General features: G+C 38.8%; 1 protein-coding gene across 6 annotated transcripts in view; it reads left to right on the top strand.

Annotated features, from left to right (window-relative positions):
* Nucleotides 1-1,538: 1,538 nt before the first annotated feature.
* LOC103458943 (ATP-binding cassette sub-family C member 4) overlaps nucleotides 1,539-27,048 on the top strand; it is a 49,873-nt gene continuing 24,363 nt past the window's right edge. Inside the window, exons 1-20 of one of the 6 annotated variants that reach the window (XM_081602998.1) lie at nucleotides 1,539-1,863; nucleotides 3,306-3,416; nucleotides 5,963-6,083; nucleotides 7,563-7,787; nucleotides 7,878-7,967; nucleotides 8,844-9,007; nucleotides 9,109-9,234; nucleotides 9,400-9,649; nucleotides 9,854-9,961; nucleotides 10,126-10,215; nucleotides 10,437-10,628; nucleotides 10,803-10,897; nucleotides 10,980-11,066; nucleotides 11,455-11,551; nucleotides 12,674-12,895; nucleotides 13,043-13,174; nucleotides 13,313-13,350; nucleotides 13,674-13,768; nucleotides 15,496-15,642; nucleotides 24,289-24,368. In XM_081602998.1, the coding sequence (XP_081459124.1) occupies nucleotides 1,703-1,863; nucleotides 3,306-3,416; nucleotides 5,963-6,083; nucleotides 7,563-7,787; nucleotides 7,878-7,967; nucleotides 8,844-9,007; nucleotides 9,109-9,234; nucleotides 9,400-9,649; nucleotides 9,854-9,961; nucleotides 10,126-10,215; nucleotides 10,437-10,628; nucleotides 10,803-10,897; nucleotides 10,980-11,066; nucleotides 11,455-11,551; nucleotides 12,674-12,895; nucleotides 13,043-13,174; nucleotides 13,313-13,350; nucleotides 13,674-13,768; nucleotides 15,496-15,642; nucleotides 24,289-24,368 (2,631 nt within the window). In that variant the 5' untranslated portion in view covers nucleotides 1,539-1,702. Of the gene's footprint in view, nucleotides 1,864-3,305; nucleotides 3,417-5,962; nucleotides 6,084-7,562; nucleotides 7,788-7,877; nucleotides 7,968-8,843; nucleotides 9,008-9,108; nucleotides 9,235-9,399; nucleotides 9,650-9,853; nucleotides 9,962-10,125; nucleotides 10,216-10,436; nucleotides 10,629-10,802; nucleotides 10,898-10,979; nucleotides 11,067-11,454; nucleotides 11,552-12,673; nucleotides 12,896-13,042; nucleotides 13,175-13,312; nucleotides 13,351-13,673; nucleotides 13,769-15,495; nucleotides 15,643-24,288; nucleotides 24,369-27,048 lie in introns of those variants that run through there. The other 5 variants (XM_081602986.1, XM_081602996.1, XM_081602981.1 and 2 more) reach the window with 5 other exon arrangements.

The following is a 27,048-nucleotide window of genomic DNA, read 5'->3' as shown; positions in this document are numbered from 1 at the left end:
AACAGCAAACAGGACCTTGTGTTACTTTTCTTTATGGTTTGAGGTGAGGTTGTTTTTCTTTGCAGATTTCAGAAGCAGTCTTATAGTTTATGAAGTTTTGCATTCTCCGCATTTCCAACATTTCCGAGCTCTTTCTACATTGTGGCATTTACTGACAATTTTGTGCAGGAAACATAAAATGCGTGGACCCCCCTTTGTGCTTCCACGCAATTCTTAATTCAGATATCTAATAAGGTAACTTTGACTAGCCATAATTACATTCAAGATATTTTAAACCATTCCATCAAATTTACACAGGTAAATCTGTAAATATAACCATCAAAAGCCAAATAACAAACTCGTATGGTATTTTAAAACTCAAAATGCACATTTCACTTTACACTGACCCAGAAGAAGAGCTGTTGAATATAGTCATTTCTGACTATATGAATGATCTCTCATTCATTTTGCAACATTTGTCTGTTGGATAATAAATTAAGGAACACAAATCTGAAGAGCCGCTTCTGGTTCTGGTCTGCTCTGCATCCCCAGAACCAGAACCAGACGAGGAGAAGCAGCATTCAGTTTCTATGCACCACAGATTTGGAACAAACTTCCAGAAAACTGTAAAACAGCTGAAACACTGGGTGCCTTTAAATCTCAACTTAAAACTCATCTGTTTAGAGTTGCTTATGGCTAAATTAGGGTTAGAGTGCCGGTTTTGATGTCTTCCATCTTTTTATGTCTTTAATGTTTTTAATTTCTTCTTCTTTCTTTTCGACGTTTTAATGATGTAATGTTTTTTGTTTTTTTATTTTTTTTAAATCTCTCTCTTTCTCACTGATTATTTCTGTTTTTATTTTAATTATGTAAAGCACTTTGAAATGCCTTGCTGCTGAAATGTGCTATACAAATAAAATTTGATTGATTGATTGATTGATTCGGAGCCGAGTGTTCCGAGCCAAAAGAGCTGGTTCTCTAAAAAGAGCCAGAATTCCCAAGCTGCCGTGAGCCCCTCCCACTCCCCCGAGCTCAGACAGGTGGTCACAGGTTATAACTGGATTCAGAAAACCTCACCTGCACACAGAGAAACTCACCTTCAGGAATAAAAATGTGAACTGATTTTAGAGTTTTCGGTTCCCAGACGAAACATAGGCTAAAACAAAAACAAATACGTGAAGACTGATTTATACTGACCTACATTGTTATGGAGAATTTGCTTTCTCTGATATACATTCTGATACATATTTTAATGTTTTTCTGTTTATAGTCGCACAAATTCAAGGAATGACAGGAAGTTTTAACTTTTGATATTACTGTCTTTAAAAAAAGGTACAACCAAGAAATGAATTTTGTGCAAGCAGCAGTTTCTCTGTTTTTCTCCCCCAGATGTAGCATTGTTTAATGTTCTGTCCTTGATTAAATAAATTTGAACTGAACAGAACTGAACCCCATTCGGTGTCCACATTGGAAATTAATCACGCATGCGCAAAGCTGCTTCTCGTCAGATTTTCCTACTGTAGCACGGATAGAAAGCTATGTCTATCTCTCGGTGCTATGTGACGTAGCATCGATGTGCGCATGCGCATTTCCACAGGGTAGGACGAATGAATGGGTAGCGCAGATAGTTAGAACACCGGGACACCGGCTGCCAATCTTCTGCTGTAATCCTACCCTGAATGTCACAAGGGCCGAATCTGACGCACAGAAGAGTTCATAACAGATGCTCTCGCTGTGTTTCCACCTCTATATCTCTCTGGGACATAGCCTGCAGAAGCAGCCTGCTGGGTTTGCTTTCACTGTTGGGGCAATGGAACCTCTGAATAAGGAGAAGGAGGATAATCCGTCAGCCACAGCTAATCTTCTCTCCAAGATTTTCTTCTGGTAAGAAAAACTGCCCTTTCCCACTGACAGTGTGGCGTGACCTGAGCTGAACAGAGGGCTTTGCAGGGTGCATGGGCAGTGGACAGTGAAGAGACCCTTTCCTGGATGTGATAACAGGTAGCTGCAGAGCATCATATTAGGGAGAAAGTTATGCTTTTTAGCATTAAAACAATACTCCACTTTAATTCTAGGAGAAACACAAGCTCGAGAAAGGATTTATGTACAAAGTTAACATAAGCCCTTTTATTGGCCTAATTTTAGTTGTGTTGTCAACATTGTTTTATGTATAGATTTCCTTTTATTAAGGATTTTTATATTTCCATTTGCAATAACAATAATCCTAAATTGCATTAAATGATCTGCTTTAACATTTTTGTACAACACCAGCTGTTACTGTTGACGTATTGGTATTGCCAATTGTCTTCAAGTAGGAAATTTTAAAGAAAAAAAAAATGCATTTCCAAATAGTATCTTCTTTAAATGAGTTTTCCGTACCGCTGAAATCAAATATTTACATGCACAGTAAATATTGTGTTTCTCAGTGACTGACATCAACACAGACTAAACCTTTTCTGCTTAGGAATTTTGGCCCATTCCCTTTCTCACACATACCCTTGTATCTCTGCCAACAAACTTTCTCCAGGATAGAGAGGACTTGAACCACTTTACAACTAATTTGGTAGTGTGCCTAAAATCATTGTCCATTTTAAAGATCCGTTGGTGCTCAGGTTGTAACATCCTGGCAGGCATTGCTTTAATATTTTCATATTATGTTCCTGCCTCATGATGCCATCTATTTTGTGAAGTACAGCAGTTGCTCCTACAGCAAAACACTCTAACACACATAATACTGCCACCGCCGTACCTCACAGCTGGGAAAATGTTCTCAGGCTTGCAAGTTTTTGCCTTTTTTTCTGCAAATGTAATGATTTTCATTATAGTCCAATTGTATCCAAGTGGAGGCCTATGATTTTATTCCTGACATGTTTTCTGATTTCTTTAGAATTTTCAATGCCACATTAGGATGAAGAAGAGTGTTTCAGTGACTGCTTTAAAATACATCCAGATATGCGTTTTCATTTAAGTTGAGTGGTGTGAATTAGCCACTCAGAAGCTTTCAAGGCTTTTACATGATTATCTGGACTTCCCCTGGATTCCTAGGGGCATAATCTTAGCACATGTAAATCTTCTTTTTTGTCTGCGTTTCTCCCTTCCTCTTTTTTCCACTTCTCTCCCTCATTATTCTGTCTGACAGCGAGATGAAATGTCTGTTTGTGTAGTGAATATACATTTTTTTTATGTCTGTTTGGTTATACTAACTCCTTAGCATAAACAAATTTAACCTTGTCTATGTTTGAGGAACTTTTTTTTGTCTGGTTGTTAGTTTCTTTTACTTATTGTTGTAAAAATAATTAACATGCGGCCATATATTTTATTCTTAGCTGGCTGAACCCCTTATTCAGAGTTGGGTACAAGAGGAGACTGGAAGAGGATGACATGTACAGAGTTCTCCCAGAGGACGCATCTCAGCGACTTGGAGAGGAACTACAACGGTAACACACTCACTTATTTTTGTTAAGTTAGTGTAAAAGTATCTGTAGTCACATACAGATATGGTAGTCGATAATCTTTTAAGGTTATTGAACTAAAAGAGTCAATACAACATATTAAAGACATCTCTAAAGGTAAAATGTATATAAAAAGTACTTTATTTAAATTATGTTTTGAGCAGTTTCAGATTGCGTTGAATAAGGATTCTATAGTAATTTGAATTTGAAAGAAATTTAGTGTGTTTTTTTTGACACAAACTCTGCTTGGGTAGATCCACCACTATTATTCACCATCATAGTGTTATTACCCTGTTCTTCTTGGAACCCTCCAAGATACGGCAGGCAGGCAAGGCATTTTATTTGGTATTTTGATGCTGAAAAAAAAAAAATCAAAATTAAGAACAGAGACGTATCCAATCCAAATCTGGCACTTTACATTGCCACACAGGACCAATTACATAGATGCAAAACATAAAATGACAAATACTTTAAGCACACATATAACTGGCCATGCAATCAAAACTAAAATAAATAAATAAAATGAAGCCAGAATAGCATCTTTTGTCAAAAGTCAACACAAAAGGTGAGTTTTAAGAAATTATTCAAAATCAGTTTGATGTGCTATGGTAAGACAAAAGAGAGATTCAAACATTTTATAACCACTGCAGCCAATGTGCTGTGTTGGTTGCTGACAAACATTTAGGACATTCCTATCTTTATTCCCTTCTCTTTATCAGACTTTTTCAAGACTTTCTCAAGTGTAGAAATCCTCCACAGTTCTCTATTTCTATAATATCCTCGCTGTGTCTGTGCTCTGGTTGACTGACCCACACAAAATGTAACTAATAACCATATCAGATTTAGATCCCTGAGGCCCTCTGGAAACCAATGCAACATTAGGTTTTAGGACAGTATAGGAGTTTGAGTTCAAATTTTACTGTTGGCTGTTAATAGAAGAGGGTATATTCTCAGGTTAAATGAACTTTATTTTCCATTGCGAAAGCTCAAGTGTCATAGCAAAACAGAGACCATTTTCTCCTCCAACTGCCTGACATCTTAAGCCTGCACCTCTTCCACATACGGCAGAGGCAGCTTTCTGTGAGGAAGTGTGGCCTCAGAGGGAACATTGTGCTTGGAGAAGAGCCCACCTATATTTAGACTGTACTTTTCAAACTCGTACATGGGGGAAAGCATCTTTCCTACTGCTATCATAATAACTCTTGTGTTAGCCAAGGATATGTTTGAATTTAGAGGTTGCGTTAGTCAGATTTTTTGCATTGGAACAAAACTGAAATAGGATGCTGTAAACTTGGTGCATTCTGTGGTATCACAACTACAAACCTCAGTGGATTTTATTGGAATTAGAAAAGTTTGGTAACACTTTATTTGAAGGGGTGTCCATAAGACTGACATGACACTGCCATAAACATGACATAACACCTGTCATGAACATAAATGAGTCTTTATGAATGTTTATGACAGTTGTCATGAAGTGTCATGCGGTTATTAACGACACTTTTAATGCAAAGTTGCTCTAAAAGTTGCATTAAAAGTTCATTAAAAATGCCAACTTTGCATTAAATTGTCATTATTTACAAAATCATCCAAAGTTTTGTTAGTGAACATCAATGAGCAATAAACATCATAAAGACCGAGCTACACACCAGGTCAGGGAGACGGTTGTGGAGAAGTTTAAAGTAGCGTAAGGTTGGGAAAACAACACGTCTAGCTTTACTATACCTAAAAGGAATAGAAAATTTAAATCAGTTTGTCACAAACAATGTGGTTTGCACAGCAAACTCTCTGAGCACTAAAGACCAAAATTAACCTCTTGCCAAAATGTTAATTTAAAATCACCCTGAACTCACCACAAAATGGCAGAGAAAAAAAAAATGCATTTCTTCAGGAGAAACAAGGAAGTTTGCCAGAGCTGATGGGACTGTGACTTGAAATAAATACAGGATTTACATACATTTTGAACAAAATACCTTGAACTTTGTTGTTGTAATGTGGTAAAATATGAAAAATGTGTAGGTGGTATGTTCTCAAAATCCCATTGTTGTTTCTTTCTGTGGATTCATGGGTACGTCAATGTTAATTCAGTTTACTCATTCAGTGCTGAGGCACATGACAAAACAAATACATCAAGTTTATATTCACCACTATATATTCAGTTCAGTCGAATCATATAAATAAATTAAGCTCCAATTCAATCTAAGTTTTACTTTGCTGTTTAGAGACCAAACTCAGTACATTATAGGCAGCCAAGTATAAGACTTTTTAGTCAGAGACAGATTAGGTGATTCTTGTTAAATATAGGCACATAAGGTCGTTTTGCTATTGATGGTAATAGATTTGTAATTTTGCACATAGTGTAGATTGCTACTTCTGGAGTGTTTTAGATTGTTTACACAGAGCTAAGAGATCAGAATTGAATTTAGTACCCCTGTAAGTGCACAGTTTAGAAAATGAAACTAAATTAAGATTTTTTTAGACATCATAAACACAAACAAATCTCGATAATGATTTTTTTGTTTTTCTTTTTTAAGGTTTTGGAATCAAGAAGTTGAGCAGGCCGTAAAAGATCTGCGACCACCCAGACTTGCCAGAGCTCTCATCCACTGTTACTGGAAACCATACTCATTAATTGGGATGTACATCTTTATAGAGGTAGAAAGACCTCATATGCCCTGAATACTTCCACATTATATATCTTTGATCTAAACCACTTCATTGTAGTTCTGACTGCACGTTTAGAGTAACTGCCTTGGTGGAAGGTGAACTTCGCCCTTATCAAAGTTTTTGCTTTGCAATAGCCATAGAGCTCTTTGCACGTCAGCTTCTGTGTTCGGGGAAAAGCGGCTCGGTCGTTTCCGGTCTATTGAGAATGGTATTTAACACTAGGTGCTTGCAAGGCTTGGCAAAGGTAACAATTAATGATGAACATCGATCCGAAGCCCCAACAAGTAAGCTGGAGAAAGGTTTTAAGATGTACGCCTCGTTAAACATTCACGGATACGAAGGTGAGTTTTTCTCACCTTTTATTCTCAGACATTTTTCTTGTAAAAATGTGCTATTTAAGTATCTAAACATTTTAATCCATTCTAACGAACAATGTTTTTATCTTATTTTGGACTTAATTTCAAGTATTTTATGTGTTTATTGTCGTTAGTGTGAAACAGAGGGAGGTTACAGTTCGGACTTTTTGCTTCCGAGGCATGAGGAAGTTCAACAAGCCCCATAGCCTAACAGTATGGCAGCTCTGGTGTCAGAGTTCGAGTTCAGCTGGCTGTTCAAGTTCAAAGTTGTTGCTTTTAGAAAAATATGACCGTGTTCTTTAAGGTCTCCGTGTTATTTCGTTTTGTTACTTTTGCATGCTTCTTGTGAAGAGGTCAAATAGGACGGTGTTTACAGCAATGTAAAGGCGGATCAGTTGCTCGGCTGTCTGGCTCTGGTCTGCTTACTCGTTCCCATATACTCTTTCTTTCGGGCTGAATACAGAAGTGATTCCATGGAAATAACACAGGAACGGCTCCTTTATTTACCATCCGTCTCCCCCGGTAGTTTTAGGCTGAAGAAGCTGATCCGGAGTGAAGTAAAGGCTGCAAACTTTGCTGTGTTAGCTTTAACTGGTAGCGGCGAATATTTACAAGCCACCGTCTTCTTAATTCAGTATCGCTTGGAAATCCATGAAAATTTAAAAACCCATTATGTTTGGAAGTCAACAATGCTTTATTTGTGTTTGAAATACGACTTTGTCTTTTGTAGCTGTCATGCTAACTCAAAGGAGACACCAGAAAGCCGCATTTCGCTCATGCGGATGTGACGTCAGCGCCGTACGTGCAAAGAGCCTAATGGCTCCATCCAAATCCTCAGCTTTCCAGTCATTGCTGAAGGAAACCATCCCCTCAGCGTTCATGGTGATGGCACTGCCATCACAATGTTTCACCATGAGGATTATATGTTGATTCATTTGCCTTCCACTTTACAGTAATGAACTACTTTCTGGTGGTCTACAACATAAAATCATTTGAAAGTACATATATTTCTGTGCTGAAAATGTGAAAAAAGTTTAAGGAACAGATACCTTTTCAAGACACGCTGTTTAAACAAGCATTTCTTTTGTTTTACTATTGTTTTGTCTATTAGGAATTTATCAAAGTCATTCAGCCAGTGCTACTCGGGAAGCTAATCGAGTTCTTTGAGAGCTACGACACTGCTGAGCCAGCTTCGGTCTCTGAAGCTTACAGCTGTGCTGCAGGCATTTCATTGGCCACCATAGGCCTAGCTCTGCTTCATCATGTGTACTTCTACCAAGTCCAGCGGGCTGGCATGAAGATTCGTGTGGCCATGTGCCACATGATCTATCGGAAGGTCAGTCGTCGTGTTGCTCCACAGGAGAAATGTTTCCTTCTGTGCTGAGTTTATTCTGTAGACTTGATTTGATACTTTTGCTCTGCAAAGGCTCTTTGTCTCAGCAGCTCAGCAATGGCTGAAACAACCTCAGGGCAGATTGTGAATCTCTTATCCAACGATGTCAACAAATTTGATGAGGTAACTCGACATTCTATACCTAAATATAGTTAGATTAAATCACAAGATTATATGTTTTAATTTGATTTCTTCAAAAATCATGAGACATTTAGAGAAATTGTTCTATATACAGATGCACATACATTTGTTGCCACCTTCTCAAAAAAAAAAAAAGATAATTTTTCTTTGAGCTAACTTGAAATGGACAAAAATTAAAGATAAAAGTTAAATATTTTGTGTACTGAAAATGGCTTCTATAAAAAAAATATTTCTTATTATTTTGTGACAGCATGTTTGGTAGCTTCCATAACCAACATGCTCTGTTATTTGCATATGCAAACCAGTAGTTCGTCCCCTTCTTTCAGGACAAATTGCTAGAGCTATCTCAAGTTCATAGACAGTTGTTACTTCACTGCAGTTTTTACATCTGTCCAATGGTTATCAGTAAGATGAAGGTCTGTGTTGGTGGAGGGCCATTCAAAATTGTCTAATGTTTATTTCTCTGTAATTTCTGCTGTGCATTCAGCTGCATATTTTGGATCATTATCCAAGATCTGCAACTGAAGTTGAGTTCTCTGACACTGGGCAGCATTTTTCTCCGAAGGGTGACTCGGTCGACTCATGACTTCATTGATCGCTGCAAAGATTGATGATTCACAGCACCAGATGCAATAAGGCTCCTGTGAAAGGAAACCAAACACCTTCCATGTTTTACAGTGGATATATTGTTCTTTTCTTTGAAAACTTGGGCTTTTTCTTCTGTACACTTAGAGCTGATGTAGCTGCTCTTAAAAACATTCTTCAGAAATGTTTCTAAGTGCTACAAAGTACGCAAGTATACATTAGAAAATATTTTTGTTTATGTAGTATATCAGCCTCCTTTCAATCTCTCTTCAGGTTACCTTATACTTGCACTTCTTATGGCTCGGTCCTCTTCAAGCAGTGTCCGTGATTTTACTGTTGCTGTATGTTATCGGACCATCGTGTCTTGCTGGAATGGTGATCCTCTTCATTCTGATGCCTATACAGACCCTGTTTGGACGTTTGTTCTCCAGGCTGAGGTTTATTTTGGATCAGTTGCACCTTGGTTTGCTAGGTCTATAAAAGACCTCGCCTTGTGTTGCACTCCCTCCATTTCTGCAATTTGTGTCTTTCTTTTCAGGGCTGAAACAGCAGCGCTAACAGACGAGCGAATCTGCACAATGAGTGAAGTTATTTCTGGGATCAGAGTTATAAAGATGTACGGGTGGGAGAAGCCTTTTGGCGCACTCGTGGATGAAGTCAGACGGTGCAGTAGAGTTTGTTTTTCCACTCAATTTTCTTCATGGTTTCTTATGATGCAAGTTTCTAGTCTGCAGCAGAGCAGCATCACATTTAATCATGCCCTTTAGTGAGATCTGTTCTAATTTTTTTCAAAGCAGTATGTCATGCCATTATTTTTCATTTGTTACAGAATGGAAATCTCCAAGATCATGCAAAGCTCTTACCTTCGTGGCCTGAACATGGCGTCCTTTTTTGTTTCGAGCAAGATCGTCATCTTTTTCACCGTCTGCGCTTATGTGCTCACAGGAAACAGGCTGTCGGCCAGCAAACTGTTCATGGCCGTTTCCCTCTATGGGGCAGTCAGACTTACCATCACGCTCTTTTTCCCCTTCGCCATAGAAAAGGTCTCGGAGTCTCTCATCAGCATCCAGAGGATACAAGTAAGGGCAAAAAGTCATTGCTCCTCACAGAAACTTTATTTTTCTCTTTTTACAGAGTCAAGCAAATGTCTTGAATAAAAGAGACTGAAAAATGCTAGCAGCAATTTCCACGAGATCTCACAGAAACTAGGTTCAATTGTGCATTTCATCTGTTACATCGCTGTAGATTTAATTGAAAAACTGCAATTTATCTTTTTCCTTAAGAAATTTCTTCTGCTAAATGAAGTTGCACCTCAGCATCTGGGAATGCCTTTGGCAGACCGGAGGGACTGCATGGTAAAAATACAAGATCTGAAATGCTACTGGGATAAGGTGAGAAACACAAGGAGGAACTGCACTCTCCTTTCTTTTCTTGGGCATGTGACTCAAATGTCTTTTTTAAATTTTTTATTTATTTTGGTTTTAATCCTACCTGCTTTCAGCTCATTTATTGCTTAGGTTATGGAGTTTTCATTTTATTTGCTCCTTTATTGCAGAATCTCGAAGCACCAACTTTACAGAATGTGAGTTTCACAGTGAAACCTGAGCAGCTGCTGGCGATTATTGGGCCCGTCGGAGCTGGAAAGGTCAGGTCTGTTCAGTTTTTACAGTTTCAGTCTTGTTTTTAACCCTTGAAATAATTTAACATTAATTAAAAATGTTTACACTGAAAAATGTTTGGTGTCTTAATTGCCTCCAAACTCACATCTTTCCCTTGGTAAAAAAAAAAAAAAAGCAAATAATTTCAGGGGTCTCTCTTGGCGGGTGTCAGCCTTGTCATTTCAATCTCTATTTTTATTCATGTCAGTCCTCACTCTTGAATGCCATACTGGGAGAACTGAGTCAGGAAACTGGTGTGGTCAAAGTCAAAGGAGAGGTGACCTACACATCCCAGCAGCCGTGGATTTTACCTGGCACGGTCCGCAGCAACATTTTGTTTGGCAATGAGTTCAACCCCAAGAAGTACGATCGAGTTCTGAGAGCCTGCGCCCTCAAGCGAGTGAGGATGAACCTTGAAGTTCCTTATTGTTACACGTTTGAATGTGTTATGCTCCCATAAACGACTTGGTTTCATTTGTTGTCTTATTCTGAATCTCGCATAGTGAGTCTCAGTAAGTATGAGCTAGATTTTAAGTCATCCCTACCTAAAGTTGCTTCTTCCCTCCTGTCTCAGGACATGGATCTTTTGCCTGGTGGTGACTTAGTCATGGTTGGGGACAGAGGGGTCAACCTCAGTGGAGGACAGAAGGCAAGAGTCAGCCTAGCCAGGTGTGCTGAATATTTTTAAAGTAGTCACTCTCACCTGTACCAATGAAGAAGGTAAACAACCTTCATTTTTGTGGGCTTTCAGAGCGGTGTATCATGATGCAGATGTCTACTTGCTTGATGACCCTCTTAGTGCAGTGGATGCTGAAGTGGGCCGGCACCTTTTCGAGGAGTGAGTCTGATTATCAACATCTTACACTTATGATTTAAAAAAAGAATGCGCCCTTTTAATTATAGAGATTTATGTTTCAGTACTTAAGAAAACAAGCTGCTCTTCACGACGGTTCTTAATTTTAGTCCAGTAGTAACCAAACAAATTTTTCTCTGTCATTCTTTAACAAAAAACAAGCCAAAATGGAAAATCCATGTATAAATAATTAAGCACGCTACATTATTAGCACACTCCATCTTAATAGGACCTTTAGCAACAATAACTCTCAGTTGTTGATTTTTGTGTGACTTTATTAGTCTCTTGATTTCTTTAGAGAGATTTTTGATCACTCTGTTAGAATTTTTAAGGGTTATTATTTTTTTTTCTCCTACACATAATCTCCGTTCAGGTGCATTTGTGGACTCCTGAGGAAGAAACCGCGTATTCTTGTAACTCATCAGCTGCAGTATCTAAAGGCTGCAGATCAGATTGTGGTCTTAAAGGAGGTCTGTGCTTTGTGTCTCTGCCATCACTGAACAATGTAAGGTATTTGGGGGGAACTTTAAGCTTTGGAAATATCTATGGTCACAAACTTGTACAGTTATGCTAAGTACTGCAATACCATCAAACAATTGTATTCTAACTTAAAGCTAACATACCATGAGAATCACATAGAGCAGGCGTCCCCAAACTTTTTCCTGTGAGGGCCATATAACTTTTTCCCTCTCTGGTGGGGGCCGGAGTCAGTTTGTAACAGAAAAAGTGTGACGTTTGCAGGAGTGCCTAAATGTAAAAATGTATTGTTTTCCAGAAAGCACTATCAAATAACCCTCTCTGGGTTCTTCACAGAAAAAATCCAGGAAATAACACTATTTATCAAATAAATACCGTATTTTCCGGACTATCAGCCGCACCGGACTATATGCCAAGTTTAGATTTAACTGACCTGATTACGATAGTTTCCGAACAGTAACTGTAACAGTAAAAGTGATGATCCTTCGTGTTGCATGTGCTAAATGAAAATAGACGCTTTCTTCTTTAGATTTCAACGGCAGCTCGCATCCATTATTGTTCCACTACTGCCATCTACTGGATCCTAATATCTATACCTCAAATTCTCATAATGATCCCAGTATTATTTAAAAAAAACTGAAAAATCTTCTTTTTCCCCTCCATGCTATTTAACTGATCAACAACATTCTCAAATTTCAGTTCCCTATTAAAACCTAATTCCGTTTTAATGGGCGCTTTCTTCTTTTATTTCCAATTTTGATTTCCAATGATTCACTTCCTGCTAAAGAGCCCCCTGGTGGTTGAAGAAAAATCCACATATAAACCACAGGGTTCATAGCTTAGGAAAAAAGTAGCGGCTTATAGTCTGGAAAATACGGTATATGAAAAAAATCTAAATGCTCTCTGGTGTTGTTCAGGGGGCCAGACCAAATGTGGAGGCGGGACGGATCCGGCCCGCGGGCCGTAGTTTGGGGACCACTGCCATAGAGGCTCAAACCTAAATCACTTCATGCCCTGTCAGATTACTGAGATTTTTAGTCTTTTGGCTCATTAGTAGTCCAACATTAACTTAATCCACAAATACTCTATCTTTTGTTCTTTTTTTTGTTTTTCAGGGCCAGATGGTTGCAAAAGGGACCTACAGTGAGCTGCAATGCTCTGGCATAGACTTCACCTCCCTTCTCAAGGAAGACCAGGATGAGGAGAGGCAGGACATGACCCCACTGCCTGGAACTGGCTCTTCCTTCCACTACACCCTCTCTGACAACTCCTCCATGTCGTCCCTTTCCTCCTCTCGTTACTCTCTGGTCGACGGAGGAGGAGATCCCCTGACTTTGGTGAAGCATAACTCTCTGCTCTGCTGTGCATTGTTTTAGCCACAAGAGAGCAGCAGATCCTCACATTTTCCTTCCTCTCTGCGTGGGCCTGTTTTTAGATGGGTTGTTTTAGATGAATGCTGCTTAAACTATGGTTTCCATGTGTAGGCAGTGCAGCCGATAGAGGAGGAAAGTCGCGTGGAAGGAAATGTCGGCCTGAGCATGTATGTGAAATATTTCCTGGCAGGCGCCAACCTCCTGGTCCTCTTGCTTCTCATTTTACTCAATGGATTTGCTCACGTGAGTTTCTCTTCAATCAGTTAATTGTTTTCTTTGATCAAATTTGTATTTTGCAAAAAATTAATTATTGCGTCAAATTTTTTCTACATGTATATGGTTTTTATGTTCAATCATTTTTTTATTGTGTGTTATGTTTAGATTACATTTGTTCTTCAGGACTGGTGGCTTGCACACTGGTGAGATTTTTATTTCTTTTCACATTTTGAAAAACAAAACAAAAAAAAACATGAATGCTTGCAAGAATTTGAATGGATGGTTTCGTAAGTCAGTCAAATTTTCTCTGACTGGAAGTGGTTGAGGATCTCGTAGAAAACGCCTGAACAAAACTGTTTTACTTGACTTTGCCTGTCGCTTACTGAAACCAACCTTGAGCTTCACAATATAAATGTGTTGTGTTTGGTGCCCTGATGCTGTGTTGTTGTTTTTTTTCTCCCACTATCTTTGTTGTGTTCATTTTTTGTTGTTGTGAATTTCTTGGCTTTTGGCGGCTGACTCGCAGGGCCTCTGAACAGAAGTACATCAGTGTGACTGAGCACCTCAATGGCAGCTTCCCTCAGCATCTGGACCTTGACCTGTACCTAGGCATTTACGCAGGTGAAGCTCGCTGAGCTCTCATTGCTCTTTGTGTATTTTGAATGCTGCAGTCATTCACTGAGCAGATCCACAGTTCTTTGGCTGTGGCCCAGGGCCTTCAAGGCCCAATGTATGTTTACATGGGTCTCAGCTGTACAGTGAGATAGGGGGGCTTTTCTTTCCTTTCTGCTCCTCTATTCCCCCAGTTATCTTCTTGTTTCTCTCAGCCTCTTCATTTTTTTTTTAGGTTTTGTGCTCTCAGCAGTAAAACGTAGAAAATGCGTAACAGATAAAAAAGATACCTGTATGATTCATAAATAAATAGATATTGCTTTGGAAAAGGTGCATAGATAGGATTGTTCTGCATTGATATATAAATCATTTATTTCATGGCTTTTTTAGAAAATAGTACTCATACATAACAAAAACAAAATTATAGATACTAATAATATAATCTAATACATATATTAGAAATGCAATTTTTTGTTACCATCACTATTATTGACACCTTTATTACTAATATTAATAATAACAAAGTACACTATTCAGTGTAAGTCTAATTGGGTGTAATTTAAAAAGATGTTTGGCACAAAATGAGTAAAATGTGCAAAAAACTCAATGAAACAATGTCTAATACAACACAAAATAACTAGTTAATATTCGTTATAAGTAAATGTACAGAAAAAAACTAAAAGTGTTAAACTCATTAAAGTGGACTAAAACCAGTTCTGTCATTTTCAAGGCTTTTATTCAGGGAAGCAGGCTCTGTATATTTATATAGCTGTTTCACAGCTATTTATATTAAAAGCAAAAAGTAGAGGTCCTAATATAAACCTTGGAGAAACACCTTATATTGGTGGGTAAAAACGTAAAGGACCAGACAGTGTGTCCAACATGCCAGCAGATCAAAAATATGCTGGGTTATAAACATTCCCCGGCAGCTTTATAGGGTAGACCTGGCTCATTTATCGACTTCATATCTCGCTGGGTCTAGCCATCAAGAAGGGGTGGATACAGAGAGCAACAATTGAGAATCATTGGACCACACAATGCTTTTCTAATCGGTTTTTGTCCAGTTTTTTTTTTATTGCAATCTACAAGGTCAGTTTCCTGTTCTTAACCAAGAGACGTAGCACCTACTGCTTCTCACTTAGCGTTAGTCTGTCCATTCTTGTCTGGCATCAACAAGTAATTTTGATCCTTCACAACTGCCCTGATTGGATATTTTCTATTTTTCAAACAGTTCTCTGTAACCCTGAAAAATCCCTGTAGATCAGCTGTTGTTGAAATACTCAGACCAGTCCAGCTTGCAACCAAATGGCATGACTAAAGGCACCTACATCTCCTGTCCTCCAGATTCTTATGTTGGTCTGAACTTCAGCAAGTTGTCTCCTCTGCCCCTGGATACCTAAATGCATATGATTGACTGGTTTGCTACTTGTGCTAACAAGCAATTTTAACAAATTTATCTTATAACAGGTTGTTTATTGATCACATCCAGAAATACCAGCATTACTTACCACACAACCAAATTATATTAAATCAAAGTAATACTTTTATTACTATGAAAACCATTCAAATACTAGGAATCCTCACATATACTCAGATTTCACCAACAAATTTATCTGCCATAAAATATTCAAGACTCCATTAATACACCATATGAGAAAAATCCTATTTTACTTTAATCATTCTGTAATACATTTCACATATTTCTTCTTTGTGTTTTTTTTTTTTTTTTCGCCCAGCTTTAACAGCCACCTCAGTTGTGTTGGGCTTCATTCGCAGTTTGGTTTTCTTCAATGTCCTGGTGAAGTCTGCACAAACCCTTCACAACAACATGTTCAGGGCCATTCTACGGACTTCCATCCACTTTTTTGATACCAACCCAACCGGTAAGCGCACATGCAAGCAAGTGAAGCTCTGATTTCTGTTCCGGCATGATGTATTCGAACGATAAAAGGATCAGGGGTCGAGAACATTGAGCCCTGCTGTTACACATCACCACTAGAGGGCAGACTGCTACCTTTCTGCGACATGGCTTCTGTTCCACTTTAAAACACCTACCAGCTCTCCCTTCATCTTTCTTGTTTGTCATGACTGTTAAGTTTTTATATGATGTAATCTTTTCAATTTAAAATGTTAGCCTGAAAAATAGGGGGCTTTCGCTCCCCATAGAATTTATGTTGTTTCTTTTTTTAATGTTTATCTTAACAAATAAATTAATGTTCATTAAAGAATCTAAAACTTTTCTGTAGAAGAAATATAATTGCAATTTGTTGTCATTTTATTAGATTTAATCCTTTTTGTGAGGCTGGTCTAACTTCATAAATATAACACTAAATCCGCATTCTTGTGATGAGATTTAAGATTTTTCAGCACGTAAGGTATTTAAATCGACAAGTGAGAGCGTTATCATCTTTACTGTGAGGCTTTACAAAAGAGCAAACAGCTAGATTGAGTAAACGATGTTTGTAGAACAGCAGATCTTAGACAATGTAGGGTTTGGATTGGAGCTGTGCAAATACAGACATATTTGTCTTGTGCACCGTGTCAAGACATTTTTATCATTTTGTTAGCTTTTGTGTGGACTGCTGCTGGCTCACTGGAGTGGGCAGACAGGGGTGATATAAAAAGTGAGTAAACAGTCTAAATAAGTCAGAAAAGCACCTGTTTTTCTTTATATATATATATATATAAGTATATATATATATAAAAACATGTTTTTGCCTGTTGTTTATAATTTGCCCTACATTTTTTTTTTCAAGAATAATTTAAGACCTCTTTTAATTAGGTTAAGGAATATTACCACAGCCTGTCACTCAAATCCAAAGTCAACTATCAAGTGGCCCACTTTGATAACTTCAGTTTTTTTCTGTTGCATTGTTCACCTGTCAGGAGATAATTACGCAGCCTAATCTCCTCATAGTGACATGAGTGTACAGCACAATCGGGTCGGGTGGGAATTCTCCACAAGAAGGGCAACTTGTATCTGTATAATGAGTCATAATAAGCCGGTAACACAAATCTAAATATGATTTGAGGGTGTTCTGCAGCTCGCGGTTTCCACTGGCATTAAGAGGTGGGTGTATAAGCGCGAAAGCTTTTCCTTTCGCAGCGCTGCGTATGGAGAGAACCCGGCACGTCTTAATCTTTCAGTTTTGTTTTTCAGCTACTGCTGTTTGCATTACGCATCGGACTGCCTGACTCGCTTATCTGGGTGTGCCTTGCTCGGTAATCTTTATAACACTGAGGAGAGCAAACACTTCGAATAATGTAATGATCTGTTTAATAGAGCAGCAAAGGAGAGGCTTAACAGACGCTATCTGATTGCTGTTGTACTGTTATCCATTGTGTGACCAGTCCAGTTGTCACAACTTAGCCTTCAAACTGGCGAACAGCACTTATGTTTTGACTGGATTGACTGGCAACTGTCTTAGCATTTATCAGAAATAAAATTGAAATTAAATAACTGATAATAATTATACACTGTATTATAAATTATTGTCACATTAGAAAAAAAAATCAGAAGTTATTGGATGTTTCTTCTGCAGTTTTTCTTTATTTTTCCCTCTGTAGACAGTTGCTGTCACTTTCCTCCCAATGTTTTGCCACTGTCTGAACATTCTTTTCACTCACACAATAACTGTCACTTCCATCACCTTTTCCGCATTCACCACTCTCGCAATAAGTCTCTGCAATTTGTAACTGTGCGTCTGTGGAGGATTTGACAGCTGTTTACACGTGTAAGTGATAGGTGTGTTGCTGCCGCTGGAAAAAGGCCTTGTGTTTGATAGCGGCCCTCTGAGTTAAAGGTTACCATTGTGAGTGCCGCTGCATAAAGGTGTTTTTTTGTTATTCTGTGAAAGTATGTTACAACAACAGAAAACGTCTATTGCGAGGTAGGATTGACGAAGAACCGCTTTTAGCTGCACCCGCTAAAATAATCTGCACCTTTTGACTCCATCTGTGGTTTTTCTATTGGTTGGATTAAAACCCAGATGGAGTTATGCTGCTAAACCAGCCTTGGGTCCTGGACCAATCCAGACATGAGTTGATTTAACACAACATAGTTAGATTATGGGCTGGACTTAGTATACTAGGTTAGGAGACCATGTTAGATTTTCATCCCGTATAATATTTTACTATTAAAATAATTTTTTTTTGATAGAGGTTTACAAGTTAGCTGGCCAGTGTTGATTTGATCTGCTCTAAAAAGGGTTTAGGTCAAAAGCTAAAAGAAACCATATTTTTTTCCTATTTATTAAACAGACTAAAATCAGAACTAGCCATTATTGTTGGAGACTGACACATTTTTGTTATTGTTTAGTTGAAGTCAGATGAAGCTTGGTTGTGTAACTAGGAATAATCATATTATTCTTTCATGACTTTTACTGCTACCAAAGAACCTGCAACACCTTTTTTGTGTGTTTTTGTCCTTAAAAAACTTAAGTCAAACCTAAAAGTAAAAGGGAAATCAGTATTGGCAAGAACAAGGATCATTTGCACATGTCTGGTTTATATTTTTAGTTTACCTGTACATTAAAAATGTGCAAATAATGAAGTACAACAACCACATAATGTCTGCATTTGATCTGACTACTGAGAAGTTATACTTTTTTATTTGACAAGTCATTTCCAGGGCATTCGACAATCACTTTTGAAACTCGTTCTATGTTTGCATCAAAACCTTCCAAGTTCAGAGATCTGTCAATCTTGGAACATTTGAGGACAGTGTGTTAAAAGGTCTGCACTGCCGGTCTTTGGTGTGTGCTCCACTAAGTTAGACTTATTGATGTAACAATTGAATCTGGAGGACAAATTTTAATGTAATATTGGATAAAATATTTACTTTATAACCAGTGCTTTTGTTAAGATTTTAATACGAACCTTTTCACTAGCTAGCTTGTAGCTGGAGAAATATCTTGGGATCACTTGTTTGTGAAAGTGCAAATTCTCAAGATCTCTGCTGAAAAAAGAAAACTTCAGAATGAAATTTCTTATATATAGTATTTCTGGTAACTATGTAACAGACGCATGGTTTCAACTTTTTTTCTAAAAAAGACACGTTTAATTAAATTTATTTTGGATATTTATTTTTAAAAGTACCTAATCATACTGAAAATCATCTCAGTTGATACTTCAGCACATACTTTTCTAAGTTGAGTAAAAACTGGTGGGTTTTTACTTAACAGCAAAAACACACTGGTGTTTTTACTGGTGAGTATTTTGATTCTGCAAAACGCATAACTTTTCATATGTATTTGACACAAGCTATTATGGTAACTAATAAAAACGATTCAAGTAATTTTACCTGGATTTTAAAATGCACTTACTGAATATGATTTACTTAAAAAAAGATTAAAGAAGAATGCCTATTTTTGACTTTCCACAATGTTGTTAAGTGCTATTTTAATTGTGAGAGTATAATTTTTTGCAGTAACATGCGCCACCTGAATAACAGGACTACTGTAAGTCAGTTAAGTGATTATTATTTACTTTCACCATTTTAGGTTAAAGTGGGGATATTGCATATCTTTATATCAATAAATATAAATAACAATAAATGTATAATATTGTTTGTCATTTACACTAACAATGTTATATAGCATAATTTCGCCATCTTACCATTTCATATTTCATCCTGTGAAAAATCTTCAATTACTTTGCTCATTTCTTTCCATTTTTCAAAATGGTGATACTAAAATAATGATATAGTGTAGCTCTTTTTCTCTTCTCAAGCTTAACAAGTCATGTCAGTTTTTGACTAAATGTTTGGTTTAATCTGTGCAAACTCTGCTTCAACAACATTAACCCAACATTTGGATTAAACACAGCTAGTTTTATTATTTGTGCTTACTTTATGACCAATTATTTGGTCAAAGTGTAAATAATGAACATTGCTAGCATAAGTATGCACTACCTAATTTAATCACCAGGCTAATTTAACCACTGCCTAACCTTTAGAGTGAATTAATGTCATTAACACAACTTAATAGAATAATTTTAGCATCTTAACGGTTTATATTTCATCCTGTAAAGTAGGCTCAATGAAGTTGTGTTATCCATCAAAATGGCTTTTTGGGAATAATGATCATAATGTTTCTCCCTCCTAACGACAAACTGGATCACAATTTTTGACGCAATGTTTGATTTAGACTACCTTCTAATCTAACAGTATATAACCCCAGCATTTGGATTAAAGAAATAATCCAACGGTTTTAAGTGCGCCTTCATTGACTTTATGGGCAATTTGTCTTGTCAGTGCGTGAATGTTAATCATACGTGGCTAACACTACATAGTTAGCGGATAAAAGGCCAACACTACCTGAACAAACACTTTCTTTAGAGTGAACTAAAATCGTAAAGACAACCCACTCACACCGTCATCATACACTATATGTTTACCATTCCATTTTTCATCTTACCTAATCTGTCCAACAGCATAAACCTGGCATTTGGGTTAACAAAGTAAACCAGCAGGGTTTTTTTTGGTGCGTATGCAAATTTCTCTAGATTTAAATATTGCTGTTGCCCAAATGTAGTCATACTATCTTATTACGGCTGTTCATCCAAATGCAGTTAGAGCTGCACAGACAGCAGTGAATGTGTCAAGCTAATGTTGATCCCTGTAATTTGGTGTCATTGAGTGGGCTAATCCCCTCAGAGACTGCAGGCCGAGGCTTCAGCTCATCAACACAGTCAAGGAGTGGAGTTTCACACGCACACACACGCACACACACAAATACATCGGCATCTCCTGTTCCCATTTCGCATCAGCATGGTGGGCCATCTCAGAGCTGGGTGTCACTCAGTTACTGTTGACGCAGGGGACATTAGATCTTCTGTGGGCAGAGCTGTGAGATTCTAATTGTGTCTACAGAGGCAGTGTTTTTAATGTCTGTATTTCAGGTCTGGAATGCAAGAGTGTTAAGAGTGAAAGTGAAGGAAGTACTGCAGAGAGGATGATGATATCGAAGTGTGTAAATTGAATGTGGAGATGGAGCCGCGCGTGTGTGTGCAGCATGGCTGATAGGGCTCCCCCTCGCTCGGCACTTCCACTATTTAATTGCATGAAAGGAAAGGAGAGGAGATTGCAGGAGCCTGGCGGTGTGAGCGAAGAGAATGGATTTAGAATGTATTAGTATTGGCAGCAAGGCGCCGGCGGTGGGAGGCTGCCCCAGGCCTGTGGGCCCTTCATGGAAGTGCAGGTGAGCCGTGCCACCTCCAGCCTTGGCAGCCCCCTCCCTGGTATTACTTTATTATCACACTCTGCTCACTGAAAAGCCCCTCCAACTGCACTGGGGCCCACACATGGAGCGGCTCTGAGTCGTCGCCTTATCTTGATGTTTACAGGGAACAGCGATTTGCTACACAGCCCCACTCGAGCCGGACCCCACTGTTCCACTTCTTTAAAAGTGATTGGGGGCCCTGCTCACCTAATATCTCCACCTTAAGAGGCCACCTTCATTGGGAGCGCTTGATATTTTCTGAGCCTGAAAAGTGGTGCAAATCACCCTTGGAGTCTCAAAGCATGAGAAATTGTTTGATACTAATGCTGCTGATATCCTGAAATGTCTATACCCCACTCTACACAATAGGTGATATTGTTGACAACCACCCAGAGTGATTGAAGCCACTGTCCCATGCTGATCTTACCTCATAGGCATTTCCATGCAGTGAATGTCTTTGTGTAACTACATCACTGTAATGTATCCCCTCCATAGTCTGGACAGACAGAGAAGGGTCTTTGCCTCATCCCCAGTAAAACTCTGTTAACTGAGCCGCTTGTCAAACAGCTGATACCCGTCTGACGCTGGATGCTCCAACACCCTCCAACCATGGTATGATGTAACCCAGAGAAACCAATCCTGTTTCTTTTTTTTTTTCATTGGCATTGTTTGTCAGATATGCATGGATTTAGGTCATTTATAGCTCAGACAGTGAAATTACATAAAATATTATTGAATATATTTAACAAACACAGTTTGACAAGTCCTCCCCCTGTTCCCAGATGAAAAGCAGCAGTATCTTACATTGGTGTGGTAGCAGCTCTACCCCCTTGCTTGCTTGAACCCTCCCCTCGGGATGTCTGTATGCTAAAGGGGCACTCACACTGTGAATAAGATTAGTCTGCCTCTAAGTGTACAACATGCTTACGCCACTTGACTTTGAATCAGTGTTGATTTGGAGCATTGCTGGGTTTTGCGGGGGAATAATGCTCTGGCTGGGTTTATGCAATGGCTGTTATGGGGAGCCCGGCCTCGTCTGCATGCATGTTTTTTAGGCGGGAGCGGCGTTTTGGATAAAGCTGTAAGCTGCTTATGGCCGTGGAGAGAGGTGATTACAGGGCCCTCCTCCATAGGACTGACTGGAAGCTGGGAGGCAACTTTTAGGTCAGCGATGCCATGGTTTTACCATGCCTATGTAGTATCATGCCACAGCATCCTGCCAGTGTGCCACCCTGCTTCTCCTCACATCTGTCCTACACTATTGAATGCCATGTAGTCTGCTTCTTTGTAAATTTAGATTTTCAAGTCAGTTTTGGCAAATTCATTGCAAAATATAGATTTTATGAATTTGCAATATTCTCAGACAACTTGAGGTGTTAATACTTGAATATACATTTTTACTCAAGTGCATTGAAACGTTTGGGTTTTACCAGGATGTAAACCAGGATTTGCACACTGTAGCATGGTGCTGTGAGTTGCTTTTGGAGTAACGGTTTCTTCCTTACTAAATAGTCTTTCAGTCCACGATTCATTTTGATGTGGGTAATGAAACTATCTTACCATCTTTTGCGAGCATTTGCACAAGGTCTTTTGCTTTTATTCTGGGATAGATACTCAAAACACAAACTAGTTTCATTTTGAGACTTTCATTGATGTTTGGTACATCTGAAAATTGTACCAAAAGTCTGACTCAGACTTGGAGATCTACTATTCCCTTCCTGATACCTTGGCTGATTTGCATTAATTCTTTCATGATGTCACACATGTAATGTATATGTCGCATAATATGCATCCACAATTAACTCAAAAGTTCAGAAGCTTGGAAATCCACAACATTTTCATACAGGCTTTTCCAAATTTCCCAAGGCTTAGTAATCTCAATGTATGCGAAAGTCTGACTTTAAAACGTAGTTTGATAAGGAAACATCATAGCTGTAGAGCAGGACCAGCAGAGAGAGGAGGGCGAGGTTCAAATAATCTTTTTTATTGATCATAATGAGCGAGGATCATATCACCGAGCAGACTTCTCTCAGTGTGGCTTTCTAACCATCCAGACAGAGCTTTAGAGGAGCTGCAAAAACACATGAAGTGGATAAGCAGGGCTTGCCAATAACTGATTGTGCCTTCCATAAACTGTCACTGTGGGATGTTTTTTTTCTACTGTCTGTAAATTGAGCTATCAGCATGTCAGGTCAGTCATTAGACTGTCATTCATGTTCAGTCAGAGAGCTCTTCAGATTTGTTGCAAAACTGACAGCAGCCAGTGATCTTTCCTGCCCACGGCGTCGCCGTCCTCAACAAATCTTTGAAGATATTTGAATGATATTGGTTATGAAGACATCATTTACTTTTGGGATGAATAAAATACTTTTAAATTGAATTGACTTGAGTTGAATTCTGTTACTTAGTAATCCTAAATCAACTCTGTAGGAAAAGTTTAGTCTGATTTAATGTCAGAAGTTGAGAAAAAATGTTTATAAAGTGTGTAAATATCTGATGTCAGTTGTGTATGTTTAGCCAGAAAAGATAACTTTTCAGATGTAAATTGAAGCAATATGACATAACTGTGGAGTTACTATTTTTGGGGAAAGCTGCCTCAGTCCTGTTCAGTTGTTGCCACATTCAGACAGAGACTGAGAGGTAGTCTACCTCTCAGTTTATCTGCATCCTTTAGAGACCGAGTGAATAGGTTGTACGGAATGCAGGGATTGACCCTGCGGTAAACTCTGTGTGAAAGCATCTGGAAGTGTAATCGTGTGTACCGTGGGATCAGAATAAGGTAGCAAAGTTGCTAAAGGGATAACAATGAAAGGTCTGCCACTGCACCTGCAGAGCGCCATCCAAAATAATGAACACCTGAGCAGATTGGAGGCAACTCAATTAATGTCACTGACACTGCCAGTTGGAGCATAAAGGCAGGTACGCGGCTTCTGTTGCCCTTTTGTTTGCAAACAAAAGGCTCCCTCACATGTTCATCCAAGAGTAGACCAGTCTTTATGAATTGCTGCCCAAATAATGATTCATTGTTTAAACTAGATGGGGTGAATGCTTTTCATCTCAGTCTCTCGGCTCTGCGCTGTTGAATCTGAGGTGAATATTGAAACGGATCCTCTGTTGAAATAAAAAAAAAATGGATTGAGCATATCTGCTTTTGACCTACATTTGTAGTTCAAACTGCAAAATTAGAGCGTAGGTGAAAATGCACGTTTTTTTTTTCTCAGGCATGGATGTTTATTTGAGCAGCTTTTTTGAAAATATCCAGCAGTTCTGGCTTTGTCTGATTCTTTGTGTTTTTGTTTTGTTTTCCAGGGAGAATTCTCAACAGGTTTTCAAAAGACATTGGCTACTTAGACTCTCTTCTTCCGTGGACGTTTGTGGACTTTACCCAGGTGAGTCGCACCTCGGCAGGTCTGGTTGCCGGTGCTGCGGCGCTGGGAGGCCATTTCATGCCTGGCTAAACCTGCTTTGTGGTCCGGGTCCCCTAATCTGGAAACAATTACTGTAGGATTACTCGGCAGCGCAGCCCAGCGCCTGCACAGATTTAATAAAAAGTGTGCACACAGGCTCAGGGCGTGGCTCCTTCTGTGTGACACAACACAAGTCTTAAAAAAAAAAAAATGTGCATGGAGACTAAAAGTTATTGGGTGAAAGGGGATCAGAAAAGAAATAAAGCGTCATGATGATAGAGGGAAACATTAGGGAGCCGAGGAGGGCATAACAAGGATGGTGTATTGAGTGAAGGTAGCTATAGCAGCATGTAGAGGAGGCGTTTGTGGAAGAGATCCAAAAAAAAAAGGACTTTCCCCTCTGAGCACAGTTTTCTTACCCGTTTACAGTCTCGTTGGCCCAGTAGCAAACGGCCACCCTAGAGCACAACCCGGTTGGGTTACCAAATGCGACCCCGCCACCGTGACAGCCATCTCCCACGAAAGCCTGCGGAGATGAGCTAGCTCATGCACCTAGTGCCACAAAGAAGGGAATGTTTGCCACACAATTCAAGGTAGAGGAGCAGGCGTGGCTCCTTGGTTCAGGCCAAAGAATAGAACAAAGGCGAGCTGAAAATGAATCCCCCCTCCACAATGCCTGAGTGATGTTTGTGGCAGATACCCATCTCGCTGTATACAAAAGCCATCTTAAATGCTGAAAGCACAAAAGATCATATGCACAAAAGAGTTTTGTCTGCAATCGTTCCCCTCGTTTTGATAATAAGATGAAGGAAAACAACAACTTTGTAAAGGATGCTTGGGTCCTAAAAGGTCTTAAGAGTTAAGCATATCATGACTGAAGACTATTTTAAATGATAAATTGTTTACTTGAGAGTTTTTTTTTGCAGAGATGGTCACAAACCAATGTACAACATAAGATACTGAAGATACAAATTTTCAGTATCTTAGAGAAAATCAGGAACTCAATAGTGAAAGTGGAATATAATTCAGTCTGAAAGATTTTAAATGTCATTTTTAGTTGAGAAAAGTAGTGGTTGCCTCTCAAGTTGTTTTATGTAGAATACTGATATAATCAATTATTGTTGTCATAGAAAGTCATGTAATTTAGATAAAGGCAACTTTTTGCCACTTCTTTATTGGAATAGTAACAAAGTGGATAACCTATTGAATGACACAATCAACAACAAAAGACAGACTGTGTTACACCTGAATATTGCCTGTATAAAAATGATAAAAGATGTAATACAAAGACTGGGGGAAAAAAAACTTGATAAGGGATGTACATAAAATAAAAACAGACAAAGCGTCACACTTTGGGGAACACCGAATGTTAAAAAAGCTTTTGAAGAACAGTAGGCAATTCTTATCCTTTAAATATCAGGAAAATATTTCCAAAGACAGACATGCCATCCAGATGTTTTTTCTTTTTTCAGATTTATTCTCACTTAAATTTATTCTATGCAATTTTCATATATTTAGAACAAAGCTTTCTAAGAAAAACTATCACTTAAATGAAACGGAGCAAGACATGACATGGACTGAGTATAGATAGTATGCAAAGTGTTTCAGAAAGGACCAGAAAGTGGTAAGTGATTGTGTTGGTGCACAAAGGTGGCATCATTTGGACAAAGCACCTTTGTTTAGGCTTCTCTCTGCTCTTGTTCAGGTGTCTTTCATTAGGCAGTTTCTAATGCTTCCAGGAAGGAAGATCTGCACTCTTTTTTATCACAGAATTAGCTGCTTAGAAAAGCTGCTGATCTTGACTATTGTTGCTCTTTCTCAGAGGGGCATTTCCCCATAGTCATTGTCTAAATGGTTGTCAGGGGGGAATAAAGTGAAACTTCATAAACAAAGCCCTAACTGGTTTATCTCTCTCTATGGAGAGAGGCCGCTTCTGTGTGAGGATTTGTGCCTGAGCCTTCCCTCCTTTATGGCGGAGTAAGCACTTCACAGCCCTTCAACACTACCCCCATAGCTTCCTAACAAGGGGATTCCCTCAAGCTGGTGGAACCTGGTTACACCCCACAGCACTATTTTTTTTTCCACAGGTCTCATTTAGTAGTAATTTAGTATATTGGAGAAAAGGCTACTTTCTCTCCTCCTCTTTATGGTCAGGGGACAAAGACAGAAATGTCAATTAAAAACACCTCAGCCTTTGGGGACTGTCAGCTTTTGTTTGGACTTGACCTTTAAATCCTGGGTTGCCTTTATTTTCATAAAGAGGGCAGAGCAGGAGGCCAAGACAATGAGGAGTGAATACGGGGGTCTTCGGGTGGAATCTGAGTGAAGGGTCTTGACAAGCTTCCACCACCAACTGTTGGATTTGGTATTGCATTTACCCCCCCTGTTCTCTCCAACAACACCAAAAAAAGGATTTTAATGGAAAATCAGCACACTGTTATTGTCATTCAAGTGTGTCTTGGCTTGTCTTTTGCTAGTGCTGATGAGGGAAGCATAATGTAAGCCTTACACTTGGTAAGAGGGTTCCCTGAAATCAGGATAAGTTTGAAAAAACAGGACCGAGCAAAGTGCAAGTGTAATTTCTTGAACGTTTCCTTTACTTTGACTGTATTCAGGGTTCAGAATCATTGTAGCTTGATTTATGTCAATAACGTAAATTAAG

This window comes from Poecilia reticulata, chromosome 2, assembly GCF_904066995.2.
Source record: "Poecilia reticulata chromosome 2, P_reticulata-male-v2, whole genome shotgun sequence".
Taxonomy (NCBI): Eukaryota; Metazoa; Chordata; class Actinopteri; order Cyprinodontiformes; family Poeciliidae; genus Poecilia; species Poecilia reticulata.
Note: the sequence above shows the minus strand (reverse complement) of the source record. Positions and strands in the feature narration are given on the sequence as shown.